The 15,728-nt window shown below is 40.0% G+C and overlaps 2 protein-coding genes across 4 annotated transcripts in view; one reads left to right on the plus strand and one right to left on the minus strand.

Annotated features, from left to right (window-relative positions):
* The window catches only part of rpl35a (ribosomal protein L35a), a 147,412-nt gene that overhangs the window by 95,374 nt on the left and 36,310 nt on the right, over window positions 1-15,728 (plus strand). The window lies entirely within an intron of this gene.
* LOC140196270 (dynein regulatory complex protein 9-like) overlaps window positions 3,866-15,728 on the minus strand; it is a 62,038-nt gene continuing 50,175 nt past the window's right edge. For 2 of the 3 annotated variants that reach the window (XM_072255177.1, XM_072255179.1), the window contains 4 exons: window positions 14,694-14,768; window positions 10,300-10,431; window positions 7,076-7,177; window positions 3,866-5,531 (listed from right to left, as the gene is read on the minus strand). In XM_072255177.1, coding sequence (XP_072111278.1) covers window positions 5,400-5,531; window positions 7,076-7,177; window positions 10,300-10,431; window positions 14,694-14,768 — 441 coding nt within the window. In that variant the 3' untranslated portion in view covers window positions 3,866-5,399. The remainder of the gene's footprint in view (window positions 5,532-7,075; window positions 7,178-10,299; window positions 10,432-14,693; window positions 14,769-15,728) is intronic. The other variant, XM_072255178.1, reaches the window with a different exon arrangement.

Here is a 15,728-nt window from a genome sequence, read left to right on the forward strand (position 1 = left end):
CAAGTCCAGCCACAAATTCTCAATTGGATTGAGATCTGGACTCTGACTTGGCCACTCCAAGATATTAACTTTGTTTTTTTTGAGCCATTCCAAGGTAGCTTTAGCTTTATGCCTGGAGTCATTGTCTTGCTGGAAAACAAATCTCCCAAGTCACAGTTTTCATGTAGGATTTCCCTGTATTTAGCTACATTCATTCTACCCTCTACCTTCACAAGCCTTCCAGGGCCTGCTGCAGTGAAGCATCCCCACAGCATGATTGAGCCGCCACCATGTTTCATGGTAGGGATGGTGTGTTTTTGATTATATGCAGTGTTTGGCTTATGCCAAACACAGCTTTAAATGTGATAGCCAAAAGGCTCAATTTTCTTTTCATCAGACCATAGAACCCTCTTCCAGCTGACTTCAGAGTCTCCCAATGCCTTCTGGGAAATTCAAGCCAAGATTTCATGTGAGTTTTTTTCAACAGTGGCTTTCTCTTTGCCAGTCTCCCATAAAGCTGTGACTGGTGAAGAACCCGGGCAACAGTTGTTGTATGTGCAGTCTCTCCCATCTCAGCCACTGAAGCTTGTAACTCCTCCAGAGTTGTCATAGGTCTCTTGGTGGCCTCCTTCACCAGTCCCCTTCTTGCTCGGTCACTCAGTTTTTGAGGTTGGCCTGCTCTAGGCAGACTTACAGCTGTGCCATATTCTTTCCATTTCTTGATGATTGACTTAACTGCACTCCTCCACGATGGCATGCTTGCCACAGAAATGGTCAGCAACAGTAACTATGAGCCTTTTCAAGTTAGATCAGGAGTAAAACAGGGATGCATGATTGCCCCAGCTTTGTACACCATCTTCAGTGCAACAATCATCCACATTATCAAGGACGACCTACCCCCAGGAATCGAAATTGTCTACAGAACAGATGGCAGACTTTACAATCTTGCCCATCTGAAGTCCAAAACAAAGACATCCACGAGTTCCCTCATCAAGTTCCAATACACAGATGACAACAGCTCTTTCAGAAAACCACCTACAACTGATTCTGACTGCCTTCAACTGTGCATACACGAAATTTGGACTTACCATCAATTCCAAGAAGACTCAGATCATCTATCAACTGTCACCATTTGAGACAAATTGGATAGAACCATCAATTCAATTTGGCGAAACAACCCTGGAAAACGTGGACCACTTTCCGTATCTTGGAAGTCACCTCTCCTCCAATGTCGACCTTAATGACGAGATCCAACATCATCTTAAATGCGCTGGAACAGCTTTTGGACGTCTCCGAACAAGAGTCTTTCACGATCATGACATCTGAACAGACACCAAAATGTTAGTGTACAAAGCAGTGGTAATCCCAACGCTCCTGTATGCATCAGAAACCTGGACAACATACTGACGGCACTTGAAAAGTTCCATCAACGCTGTCTTCGAAACATCTTAAATATCAGCTGGGAAGATAGAAGAACCAATGTCAGTGTGCTAAATGAAGTAAAAACAACAAGCATTGAAGCCTACGTCATCAAGAACCAACTAAGATGGAGCGGTCATGTTGTTAGGATGAAAGACGAACGTCTGCCAAAACAAATCTTCTACTCCCAGCTTAAAGAAGGCAAACGTAAAAGAGGCAGACAACAGAAGAGATTCAAAGATGTCTTAAAAGCCAACATGAAGAAATGTAACATCGACATCAACAATTGGGAAACCAATGCCAAGGACAGGAAACTCTGGCAAGCCATCATCCAAGAAGGAACCACAACTTTTGAAGCCAACATATGTGCAGAATTAGAAGAAAAGAGAAGAAAATGTAAAGAGAGGCAGCGACACCCAAAGTCCGATCTGCCATCTGGAACTACCTGTCCTGAATGCGGAAGAACTTCCAAAGCCAAGATTGGACTCATAAGCCACTTGAGAGCCCATAAGTAGATCAACAGAAAGAAGACCATCATCCTTGACCTCGAGGGATAGCACAACGACGACGACTCCAAGGGATATTCAGTCACTTGGAAATTTTCTTGTATCCATCACCTGAATTGTGCTTTTCAATAACCTTCTCTTGCAGAGTTGCTTGGAGAGTTCTTTTGTCTTCATGGTGTAGTTTTTGCCAGGATACTGACTCACCAGCAGTTGGAACTTCCAGATACAGGTGTGTTTTTACTACAATCAGTTGGAACACCTTGTCTGCACAGAGGTCTCAAAGAACACGTCTCCATTTAACAAATTGTGATTTCTAAATCCAGTTGGCTGCACCAGTGATGATTTGGTGTGTCATTTTAAAGGGGGATGAATATTTATGCAATCAATTATTTTATGTTTTATATTTGTAATAAATTTAGTTCACTTTGTAGAGGTCTGTTTTCACTTTGACGCGAAAGAGCCTTTTTCTGTTGATCAGTGTCAAAAAGGCCAAATTAAATCCACTGTGATTCAATGTTTTAAAACAATAAAAGATAAAAACTTCCAGGTGGTGGTGAATACTTTTTATAGGCACTGTAGGTATTCAGTTTCTGTGATGTATTGACCTGAAACAACAACTTATCGCGAAAGATGCTGCTAGGCCTACTGAGTATTTCCAACATGTTTTGTTTTTCAGATCTGTATTTTTTTTTATGTTGACAGTCTTCAGTTCAAGGCAATCCATTGCATCTAGTGACTAATGTTATTAAGCTGCACTGAGAACAAGGAAATCAACGAGGAAATCTTTCAGCAATAAATGCAGGGTGACTTGGACAGGCTGGGTGAGTGGGCAGATGCATGGCAGGTGCAGTTTAATGTGGATAAATGTGAGGTTATCCACTTTGGTGGTAAGAACAGGAAGGCAGATTATTATCTAAATGGAGTCAAGTTAGGAAAAGGGAAAGTACAACAAGATCTAGGTGTTCTTGTACATCAGTCACTGAAAGCAAGCATGCAAGTACCGCAGGCAGTGAAGGAAGCTAATGGCATGCTGGCCTTCGTAACAAGGGGAATTGAGTATAAGAGCAAAGAGGTCCTTTTGCAGCTGTACAGGGCCCTGGTGAGACCACACCCAGAGTACTGTGTGCAGATTTGGTCTCCAAATTTGAGGAAGGACACTCTTGCTATTGAGGGAGTGCAGCGTAGGTTCACAAGGTTAATTCCCGGGATGGCGGGACTGTCATATGTCGAAAGATTGGAGCGACTGGGCTTGTATACTCTGGAATTTAGAAGGCTGAGGGGGATCTTATTGAAACATATAAGATTATTAAGGGATTGGTCACGCTGGAGGCAGGAAGCATGTTCCTGTTGATGGGTGAGTCCAGAACCAGAGGCCACAGTTTAAGAATAAGGGGTAGGCCATTTAGAACAGAGTTGAGGAAAAACTTCTTCACCCAGAGAGTGGTGGATATATGGAATGCTCTGCCCCAGAATGCTGTGGAGGCCAAGTCTCTGGATGCTTTCTGGAAAGAGATGGATAGAGCCCTTAAAGATAGTGGAATCAAAGGTTATGGGGATAAGGCAGGAACTGGATACTGACTGTGGATGATCAGCCATGATCACAGTGAATGGTGGTGCTGACTCGAAGGGCTGAATGGCCTACTCCTCCACCTATTGTCTATTGTCTAAACTGCAGGAGGCACTCAATGGGTCGAACAACATCTGTGGAGGAAAGGGAATTATCAACATTTCAGATCAAGACCTTGCATCAATCCTGCTTCAGGTTCTCAACACAAAACATAAATAATTCCCTTCAAACCAAAAATACTGAACAAACTACTGATTTCCTTGAGCAGCGTAGGTTGCTCCAGATTACAGCATCTTTTTGCAAATTTGAGTCTTCAACCTTACAACTATTTTTTTTTCTTCACACGTTTTGTAAGAATATAAAACAAGTATAGACATTAAGGTAGAACGTAAAATATTTTTTCCAAAAGAGTTTTATTTTCAAAGTATGTTTTGTACTATTTATTGGAGATATCAATCCATACACGGAATTAATTTACTAGAGATTAAGAGTTTGCTAAGCAGTAATTATGGTTTGATAAACTATTAACAATTCACTTGTAACAAAGTATAATATTTTCAGTTCACAAGTTCCTTGGGTTTACCTGTATTCACTAATCTCCCATGATTATGCATGGAGGTAATGACAAGCAGGTGAGCCTGATGCCAATGGCAGGAAAATTATTGTTAAAATCCCGAGGGATTTATGTACATTTGGAAAGTCAGGAAGAGTTAGCATAAGCTGTGTGCGGGGAAATCCTGCTTCACTAATTCAATTGAGATTTTTTCAAGAGGCAGCTGAGAAGATTGATGAAGGCAGGGCAGTAGAAGGTTAAGGTGCAGGGGATCCAAGGAAGCTGGGCTAATTGGATCTCACAATTATCTTAGTGATAGGAAGAAGAGAGTGATGGTGTAAGGATACCTTTTTGATTGGAGGTCTTTGACCAGTGGGGTATCACAGAGATTGATGCTGGGACCCTCATGGTTTGTGATAGAACAAAATACAGTTTCTGCTTTTAAGAGACATTTAGATAGGCATCTAAATAGGTAGTGTTGAACTTAATGTGGGAAAATGGGATTGATATAAATGAGGGAAAATAATGAGCATGGGCCTAATGGTTCTATGTTCTCTGCTCCACAATTCTATGATTCTTCAGAAGATCTACAAGTACCATAGCCTAGATTACCAGCAGCAATTATGGGGTTTCTGCATTAAGCAGTGTATGCATGTAAATTTCAAGGTCCCTATGACTTTTCTAATGTTGACAAAAGTAAAACCTGGGTCACAAAATTTTAAAGGACTTGAAGATATTTCCCTTAGCAGGAGAGTATGGAAATTCTGGCTCTCGAACAATTTGGGTTACAAACAATCCTTGGTGGTGTAACCCTGTTATGATATGGTGACTGTTGATATTATAAGTAGTGTCAACAGTAGTATAAACACGGTCCGGATGCAGAGTTTTGACCTGTAACTTTGAGAATTTATTTCCTCGCTAGATGCTGCTTGACCTGCTAAGCTCCTCCGGCTAACAGTTTATTGCTTTTTATTCCATTGTGCCCTTGAGAATAACGACAAGGTTTTCTTAAGAGGTGTCACAGCAAAAGATCTTCCATTAAAATTTAATGTCATAATTTGCATTTTATTATCTTTAGATAGTTGTGAGTTTGGAACGCAGGAAGGTGGGTCTTGAAAGTATGGAGAATGGAAGAATTTACACTGAGAATGAAAATGCTAAGAAACAAGTTATAGTAGTAAGACATAAAGCATTGATATTGTTTTCCCAAGGTGAAAAGTATAAAAGGTCAATTATTGGTACGATTAGTAGTTGATTTTGTATAAACTGAAGTCTTATTTGGTCAGTGCAAATTGAACTGTATTACCAAGTAATAATCTTCCACGTTGAAACAAAAGTTGGGCATGCTGTAAAGTTTCTAAGTTCATAAGTGGTTTCATTTTTTCTTCTTTGTATCGTCCTTCTTCCCTTTTCCTTTAGCCTTTCCTTTGATTTCTGCTTTCTTTTTAACATTCTTGTAGATACCAATTCCCCTACGAACCATGACCCCTCGCCACCATGACTGAAGCTGTGAAAAAGGGAAAGATTAAATATTTCACACAAAAAGATATTCAGTGAGTTTTTGTAATATTATCTGATCCAAGAAGTGAAGCAAACAAGTTATTTGATTGTTGAATCACACACAAGCGAAAATGAAATCAAAGCAACACACACAAAATGCTGGAGGAACTCACCAGGCCAGGCAGAATCTATGGAAAAGAGTACAGTCAATGTGTCGGGCTGAGACCCTACGTCTGTCCTGAAGAAGGGTCTCGCCCAAAACGTCAGCCGTATTCTTTTCCATAGATGCTGTCTGGCCTGCTAAGTTCCCCAGCATTTTGTGTGTGTTATTTGATTGTTAGCTTTTTTTTGTACAGCAAAACCCAGAAGTTTTTTTTATATATATTACTGCTTATTGGCCCAAACCCCCTAAAACTGAGTTCACTATTTTACTCTGAATACCTCAATGGTCCATTTATATCCGTCAAAGACAAAATGTAACAAATATGTATAAAAGTCATGTATTGCAATGTGATAATTCCAAATTGTTTATGTAAGTACACTGCATTATCAATATACAAATTTATAGTTGAACCATCTAATGGATCGATTTGTTCACAAAAGGTTTCATATTAAACTATTTCAACTTAGCTTTCCACATTTGTTTGAAATGCAGACTATGTTCTGAAAACTGAGAGTCACATTTCCATGTTAAAGAATGTGACGATTCCTGCTCTAATGCTTCCATTATCTCACCAAACATTCAGAGAAGTAGGATATATAAATACTTAACCAGACTGTACTATTTAAATAACATAAAATTTGAGAGTTCCTAAAATACAAAATCCTGGAAATTCTCAGCAGATCAGGCTGGATGAATGGAGGGAGAAGCAGAGTTATTGATCTTTCATCAGATCTACAAATTTAGAGGTAGAATTGCACTTACACAAGTACATTGTTAGAGAAAAAAATGGAAGATATTCCCACTTGCTGGAGAGTCTGATGGTAGGGATGATTAATATGCTGTTGTTACTGAATTCTGCTTCACTTTGCCAATCTTTTTCATGCTAGAACCTCCACAATTTTGTCTTTTACCTTCTGCTTTATTAGTACATTCTGTATGACTCAGATGTCATTGCCTCTTACTAACACTTCTGCTATCATCTGCAGTTAGCCATCGTCTGTTTTCCACCAGATCAGCTCACTGAATGCCCCTAAGTTTATTACGCCAGCCCTTTCCCCTTGTTCTATTGGTTATAGATAAATCATTTCATAAAAATAACCTCAAGTCAACACCTAAAGCATCATCTCATTTATTCCCACAGGACTGGTTATTATATATTATTTATATTTTGACTTCCTTGCATGGTGACTTTGCACACATATTTAAAGACATGAAGTACTTATTTAAGAACAATTTGGGTGAACGGGATATCCTGAAGAAATTTTATATTGTGCAATTACATTATTCAATTATAAAGAACATTGATCTGTAGCTAGGTATAGTTGGTCTGGCATGAATCCAATTATGTTGCATATAACTATTAATGATATCCACGCATATAATTTTACCTTAATAATGCTCCTATACTCTTTTTCTTCTTGTGTCCGTCTTTTCCATTCATTCTCCTTCTCAACTCTGTCATCAATAATCACTTGTTCATATGTCAGGAACTGAAGAGTTAGAATGAAAAAATGTGTCTAAGTATCTTTATTTTCAATCTCTTTCCTAGTTGAATTAATCAGAATTAAAATAAAGAAGAGGCAACCCGGTCCAAAACATGTTTCATGAAATTCCAGTAGATCAGCAGTCACATCATGATAAGGATATATGCCATGTGCCCCTTAAGCAAAACAATAAGAGAACAATTTATTTACTTAATCTGTCTCATTAACACCCAAGGCAGTTCAGTGTAATAGTAATAAGATGCAGGGACATCTGTGTTGAAATTATTGACCAGCAACAGCACAGATGTTGTTAAATATTGTTCATTTTCCACTTTCCCCAATTCTACAACCTCTTCACAGATAGAAGATCTAATGGTTTAAGCTCACCTCTCTTATTTAGCTATCCCTTAACATGATATTGTAAATGTGCATCTAGCCTTTCAAAAAGCCCAAAATCCTGGAGTCTAGGGTAGGAAAATTTGAAGAAGATATCTTAACATTCAATTTGATATTACAGTTACAGCTCGGGTACATTGCAGATGACAGACGGTGATTGAGATTTGGGATCGGAACACGAGTTTTCTGCAACCACTCAGAAGTCAATTCCCTCTTTCTACTCCAGAGCACTCAGATGAGGAGAGAATCTTTCTCAGTTTTGACAAAGGATCTCAGACTTCAAAAATTAATACCACTTTACTTTCTACATGTGCTGATGTTTCCAACATTTTCTGTTTTTCAAGTCAGTTTTCATCTAGTAAGATATTTTATGAAGTTGTGAAGTTTCTTATTATTTATTGATTTGTGGAATGAGGATGTTGCAAGGTATTGATTGCCCATCCCTTTAGCTCCTTAAGGTGGTAAGGAATCAACTTCTTGAACTTGTGTAATCCCAGTGAACATATTCCACAGGGTTTTTAGTGTTCCTGGATTTGGATCTAGTGATATCAAGAATTGATGAATACTTCTGTCAGAATGCTGGTAGCACGTTTAGTTTATGTGTTCCTTCAACAATACATACCGTACACAAGTGTAATATTTTCTCAAACAGTTGACTGTGATTAATTATTTGTGCACCTCCATGGTGGTGTTCCATGCTTTTGCTAATCTTATGACAGTCGCAGGTTTGGCAGGCACTAGTAGACAATACCTTGTGAATAATTGCTCAGCATTAAGCAGTTATTTTCATGGTGAAATGTTCAGTACAATGGTTTGGATGTAAATGAGGCCTTTCTGAAAGTCTGTATCAACTGGTGGAGCGCAGTTACAATGTGTGTTCAGTTTTGTGTAGAATCCATGCTGTCCATCAATGCCATCCCCTTCTCGCAATTCCTCCGTCTCCGCCGCATCTGCTCTCAGGATGAGGCTTTTCATTCCAGGACGAGGGAGATGTCTTCCTTTTTTAAAGAAAGGGGCTTCCCTTCCTCCACCATCAACTCTGCTCTCAAACACATCTCCCCCATTTCACGCACATCTGCTCTGACTCCATCCTCCCGCCACCCCACTAGGAATAGGGTTCCCCTGGTCCTCACCTACCACCCCACCAGCCTCCGGGTCCAACATATTATTCTCCGTAACTTCCGCCACCTCCAATGGGATCCCACCACTAAGCACATCTTTCCCTCCCCCCCTCTCTCTCTGCATTCCGCAGGGATCGCTCCCTACACAACTCCCTTGTCCATTCATCCCCCCCATCCCTCCCCACCGATCTCCCTCCTGGCACTTATCCTTGTAAGCAGAACAAGTGCTACACATGCCCTTACACTTCCTCCCTTACCACCATTCAGGGCCCCAGACAGTCCTTCCAGGTGAGGCAACACTTCACCTGTGAGTCGGTTGTGGTGATATACTGCATCCGGTGCTCCTGGTGTGGCCTTCTATATATTGGCGAGACCCGACGCAGACTGGGAGACCGATTTGCTGAACACCTACGCTCTGTCCGGCAGAGAAAGCAGGATCTCCCAGTGGCCACACAGTTTAATTCCATGTCCCATTCCCATCCTGATATGTCTATCCACTGCCTCCTCTACTGTATTGAAGCCACACTCAGGTTGGAGGAACAACACCTTATATTCTGTCTGGGTAGCCGCCAACCTGATGGCATGAACATTGACTTCTCAAACTTCCGCTAATGCCCCACCTCCCCCTCGTAACCCATCTATTAGTTATTTATATACACAAGTTCTTTCTCTCACTCTCCTTTTTCTCCCTCTGTCCCTCTGACTATACCCCTTGCCCATCCTCTGGGTTTCCCCCCTCCCCCTTTCTTTCTCCCTTGGCCTCACGTCCCATGATCCTCTCATATCCCTTTTGCCAAACTACTGTCCAGCTCTTGGCTCCATCCCTCCCCCTCCTGTCTTCTCCTATCATTTTGGATCTCCCCCTCCCCCTCTCCCTCCCACTTTCAAATCTCTTACTAACTCTTCCTTCAGTTAGTCCTGACGAAGGGTCTCAGCCCAAAACGTTGACTGTACCTCCTCCTAGAGATGCTGCCTGGCCTACTGCGTTCACCAGCAACTTTTATGTGGGTTGCTTGAATTTCCAGCATCTGCAGAATTCCTCGTGTGTGAGTGAGCACAGATGACAGATTTCCTTCAGTGGAAAATGCTTACAGCAATCCAATAGTATCATGTTAATTATTACTAATTTTATTCAAGATGTACTTGTATTTACTTACTCAAAGTTAAGCTCCACTGCTGCCATGGTACACTTGAAATTGTGTCTCTTGACCAATATTCTAGATCTTTGGATTCAGCTCAAGTAGCTTGACAACAGTGCTAAATGCCTTTGACATGGTGCATGTAATGCTAAAAGGGCGAAGTCTAGCAGCCTGTGAGGTATGAAGAAGCTCGCCTTCTGAGGAAATCATTATGCCTATATTGCCTGCTGGTTTACTCATGAAGAAAGAATCTCCCTTCCTTGTGTTGTGAGCATCACTAATGTCTTGGAGATAACAGTGGGCCACAATGAAAAGATCAGCTGCAGTGACCTGAAGAGCACATTTCGGCTGACCATTTTTATGCTTATTCATTATTGTCACTTGTACAGAAAAGGACCATCAAAAGTGCAAAGGAGAAAAAAAATAGCCATGTTCTTATCCTAATATATGAATAGTGGACTATTGGCTGTACCTTTTCAGAGTACTCTTTGAGTCGTTGTAAATTACTATTCTTGGATGCTTTTATAGAAATCAATTCATTTTGCTTTGCTTCAATATCCTTATCATATTTTTCCATCCAAAATTCCAGCTTTTCTTCCAGGTCCTAATTGGGAAACAAGGAGAGAGGTACTTTAATCAATTTTTTTTAAATCATTGGGTAGTTTCTAGAATATTAAAAATTTAGTGGAGGATTATTTTGGCTCTACTTTTGTACAAATGTTTCTCTTTATTTAGAAATACTGGATGTAATGCTTAAGCAATGCAGCCCAATTTGGGGAGTAGTTTGAAACTATTTAAGTAGCCAATACTAATTAATACCTGCTCAGTTCTTCCATATTGGGAGATAGTTAAAGCTGCAAATAATTCTGCAATTTATTCCATAACTGATGGAATAATGCTACAGGAAATGGTAGATAATAGCAAAGAGAAGCTGCATTGCCACCCTGACTTTCAGAGGTGGAACAGGTGAGGACAGAGAGGTTCTCAACCACCCACAGGCAGGGAAGAAGTTATGCAAATGAGTTACTATGGGAGGAGACAGCAATCAAGATCAGTTTGGCCTCAACATCATTGATGCAATGTTAAAAACTGTTTACTTAATTCCTAAAAACTTTAAATGTTGCACCCATGCACATTTTACTTTTCCTATTGTCCACCGATGTGCATTTTTGTTTGCATTTACAAATCACCATTTATTAGAATATTGCAAAGAACCATTAATGTTGTCTTCCCCCAGTGTTGCCTTTTCTGTTTTTCCAATTCCTTCTCCTGAGCTTCAACGCCCTGCTCCTATTCCCCGCTGAACCACATCATTGCTGTGTTGTGGAGAGGCTCACAGGTGCCATTGAATTTTGAGGTACACTACCGTACACACCACAATGCACCTGCAGATCTTTCTAAGCAGAAAAAAGGCACTGTTTGAGGTACCAATGATCTTTTGATCATATTGCATGACTAACCATTCTTTCTGATGGAGGATCACACTTGTTCTGTATGCAGACTGCTTAAGGTCAGGAGTGATTAACTTGGTTTAAGGTGTGGTTTATAAAGTGGAGATGCAGTGGATTGTCAGATGATGGTAGATTGGTGAGAACCTCGCAGATATGTGGAGCTGACAATCTAGATTTTCTGTGCACAGATTATGGCTTTATGCAGAGAATGAAACTCTTCTGTTTCAAGTACATCTCTGCAATTTTGTGCAACCCAGTCGCTGTTGATGTTGTGCTCCCTGTGCCAATGGGAACCTCACAATTCTGATAAAGTCCTGTATCTAGCACGGAACGAGGTAATACAGAATGATTTTATTGAATTCTGAGACTTTTGCTGCCATTGAGAAATGTTGCTGATCATATAGGCATTAGATGTGTTACTACTAGTCTTAAAACACATGGATAATAAACTATTTACTTGATGCAATGTGCCTGATATACTGCCACACACAAGTTCACATATGTGCATTCAACAATAAACTCAAATTTGGCTTTGTTTGTAGACACCAATAAGTACGTGAATTGTTTCTTTTTATAGTTTAATTTTTAAAAATTATTATTCTATTTACAGGATCTGAGTATTGCTGCCACAGCCGGCATTTATTGTTGTTAAATATGTGGGTTATGACCAAAGGAAAAATGGCTGGAGTCACTTAGCACTTTAGTGCAAGGTTGGTAATTGAGTGCGTCAAAAATCAAACTTACAAAACTTAGCAAAAATAGTGAACAGAAAACTGCCAATATTTATTAAAAGATATTTAACATGAGGACCTGGCTGGTGGCGTAGTGGCATCAGTGCCAGACTTTGGGACGAAAGGTCCCGAGTTCGAAACCAGCCGGCTCCCTTGCACGCTTTCCATCCGTGCTGGGTTATAAACAGAAGGTACAGCAAACCACTGCTGTACATGGTTCCCCACTACCTCAGAGAGGCGTGGAGGGAAATCGTCTGCTAATCGGAGAAACTCCTGATGTGATGTACCTTTCCTTTCCTATCTAACATGAAAGCACAGCAATAGCTCCATATTTATCATTATCAAGTGTGAACTCCAGGCAGCCCCTACCTTTCTCCCAAACTGAGGACAAAGAGCTCCTTGTTTTTACACACACTAGGACATAGTATCTTCAATTACCGACAAGGTTAACTTAAGACTACACATGAATTAGAATATGAACCTTTCCACAATGTAGTTACAATCATATTACAAATAAACAGAAGTGTTTTGCTTAAATACAGTATACAAACAACATGTACACATTTACAAATCCCCATTACTAAAAAAAAGAATATTCTGCCATGTATGGCAGGAAAGGCAACGTGAAGCCAACCCAAGCACATCAGCTCAGTTTAGAACCTATTATGGGAATATACTGGGTAAGACATGGAAATGTGTACACTCACTGCAATGGCAAGCCAATGTTTGTGTGTAAGGAGTGCATTTACTGAGTGCTCTCCATTGCAAATGTCCATCTCTAGCTGCTCTCGAACTGCAAGTCAACTACATTGCGGCATCTGGAGTTACAGTCAGGGCAAACCAGGTATGATGGCAGAAGGGTGATGAGTGAACAAAAAGGGTTCTTACAACACTTCAGTAATTATGGTCACCATTCTAAAGGCTATTATTTTTCTTTAAATTCCAGATTAGTAACCTAATTTAAATTCTACACTTGCCCCTGTGGGATTTGAGTTTAGTCCGGACATCTGGATTCCTAGCGAAAGGGCTGGAGGAACTCAGAGTGTCAGCAACATCAACAGAGGGAAATGGACAATGTTTGGCTTGAGACACTTCATCCATCAACTGTTATTTCCCTTGCCTGACTCGCTGACTTCCACCAGCATTTTGTTTGTTGCTCCAGGTTCCAGCATCTGCAGACTCCTGTGTCTAATCTGGATTATTGGTCTGGCAACTTAGTCGCCAGCTCCTTACCCAGAGCAAGTCATTGGGGATGGTAGATGATGGCCAGAAATGACAATTTACCTCCAAATCTAAAAATTATGTCTCTGTCACAACACTGAGATCAATGACCATCTAACCCATCAGGTGTTTCAGCATTTATTATTTTACTGTTTCCTATTCTAAAAACACAGTATTTTTCCTGTTTGCATAATTTTTAATACCATCTGAGGTATATTTATTTTTTGATATGGTTCTCCATTTACCCATAGCAAGACATTTGACTGATTATTTCTTCTTTCCATGGCCAGGAAAGTCAAATTTTGTAATGCAACCCCGATGAGATACCAAAACCTGTGAGGTTATTCAAGGTAAAATAATAACAATGAAGAATGAAGTCATAAGAAGAAAATAAAACAAAAATATTATTTTGGGAATACCCTGCTGTAGGTTAGAAGGAGCAACAGTCTTAAGTTTGACTTGAATAATAATGTGATCTTTGGAAGACAGATTATCACAGATAACTTTCTAAATTGGTGTCCAACTTATCTAGTAATTAAACACACAGTAATTAGGACCAAGGTGGAGGGTTTAGTGGCCTTAAAGAATATTTGGAAATTGGGTTATTTTGAAAATAAAATAAAATAATAATTTGTACTAAAAACAGCTAAGCTTTGTAGATATTAGCCCAAATTAATGAGAAGATCTGAAAACAATTCAGATACAAATATTTCAAAATTCTAAAACAATTTTGTGAAATTGTTTTCATTACAGATAAACTAATAATGTTGCAGCTTGGGCTATGGAAAGATTACTGGAAGAAAAAAAGTTGTTAAAAATATTTTTCTGCATAAGAATACAGATTGCTTCATCACAACTGGCTATTTAATAAAACTTTCATGAAATGTCCAATTTATAATGGAATACTTTCATGCCTGAATAATCCTCAAGTACATATTTCTCAAATGTTTTCTGGACAACTAGCTGATCCTGGTTCTGATACATAGAACATACAATATAGAAATCTACAGCACATCACAGGCCCTTCAGCCCACAGTGTTGTGCCGACCATGTAACCCACTCTCGAAACTGCCTAGAATTTCCCTACCGCATAGCCCTCTATTTTTCTAAGCTCCATGTACCTATCTTAAAAAAAACCCTATTGTATCCACCTCCACTACCATCACCGGAAGTGCATTCCACGCACCCACCACTCTCTGTGTGAAAGCCTTACCGACATTCCCTCTGTACCTACTTCCAAGCACCTTAAAACTATGTCCCCTTGTGTTAGCTGTTTCAGCCCAGGGAAAAAGCCTCTGGCTATTCACACATATGGAAAAATACATTAATTTGAGATTTAAGTATTCCATGAGGTAGAAACCATGCTGATTCAAAATTTCTGTAATGCAGCCCTTTCTGCCTTTTGTTCTAATTTAGAGAAGCGGAGTTCCTTGCATTAAAATTGAAAGACTTGGACTACTTACTGCTTGATTTTGCCTCAGGAACTTTTCAATCTCCAAGTGTATCTGAGTCTCCTGTTCAATTTTACTTTTCAAGAGCTGGTTAGAGAAGACCAAATATAATGGAATGAGAGATTTTAATAGCCTGACAACATTTTAATAATTAAATAATCTTTACTTTTTAACTGTATTTTTGTTGATGGAACTTATCACTGTGCACTCATTGAATGTAAAGATAGTCGTAGTCATAGTCATAGACATACTTTGTTGATCCCGGGGGAAATTGGTTTTCGTTACAGTTGCACCATAAATAATAAATAGTAATAGAACCATAAATAGTTAAATAGTAAAATGTAAATTATGCCAGTAAATTATGAAATAAGTCCAGGACCTGCCTATTGGCTCAGGGTGTCTGACCCTCCAAGGGAGGAGTTGTAAAGATTGATGGCCACAGGCAGGAATGACTTCCTATGATGCTCTGTGTTGCATCTCGGTGGAATGAGTCTCTGGCTGAATGTACTCCTGTGCCCAACCAGTACATTATGTAGTGGATGGGAGACATTGACCAAGATGGCATGCAACTTGGACAGCATCCTCTTTACAGACACCACCGTCAGAGAGTCCAGTTCCATCCCCACAACATTACTCGCCTTACGAATGAGTTTGTTGATTCTGTTGGTGTCTGCTACCCTCAGCCTGCTGCCCCAGCACACAACAGCAAACATGATAGCACTGGCCACCACAGATTCGTAGAACATCCTCAGCATCATCTGGCAGATGTTAAAGGACCTCAGTCTCCTCAGGAAATAGAGACGGCTCTGACCCTTCTTGTAGACAGCCTCAGTGACCTTTGACCAGTCCAGTTTATTGTCAGTTCGTATCCCCAGGTATTTGTAATCCTCCACCATGTCCACACTGACCCCCTGGATGGAAACATGGGTCACTGGTACCTTAGCTCTCCTCAGGTCTACCACCTGCTCCTTAGTCTTTTTCACATTAAGCTGCAGATAATTCTGCTCACACCATGTGACAAAGTTTCCTACCGTAGCCCTGTACTCA

The sequence above is a fragment of the Mobula birostris genome, chromosome 4 (assembly GCF_030028105.1).
Source record: "Mobula birostris isolate sMobBir1 chromosome 4, sMobBir1.hap1, whole genome shotgun sequence".
NCBI lineage: Eukaryota > Metazoa > Chordata > Chondrichthyes > Myliobatiformes > Myliobatidae > Mobula > Mobula birostris.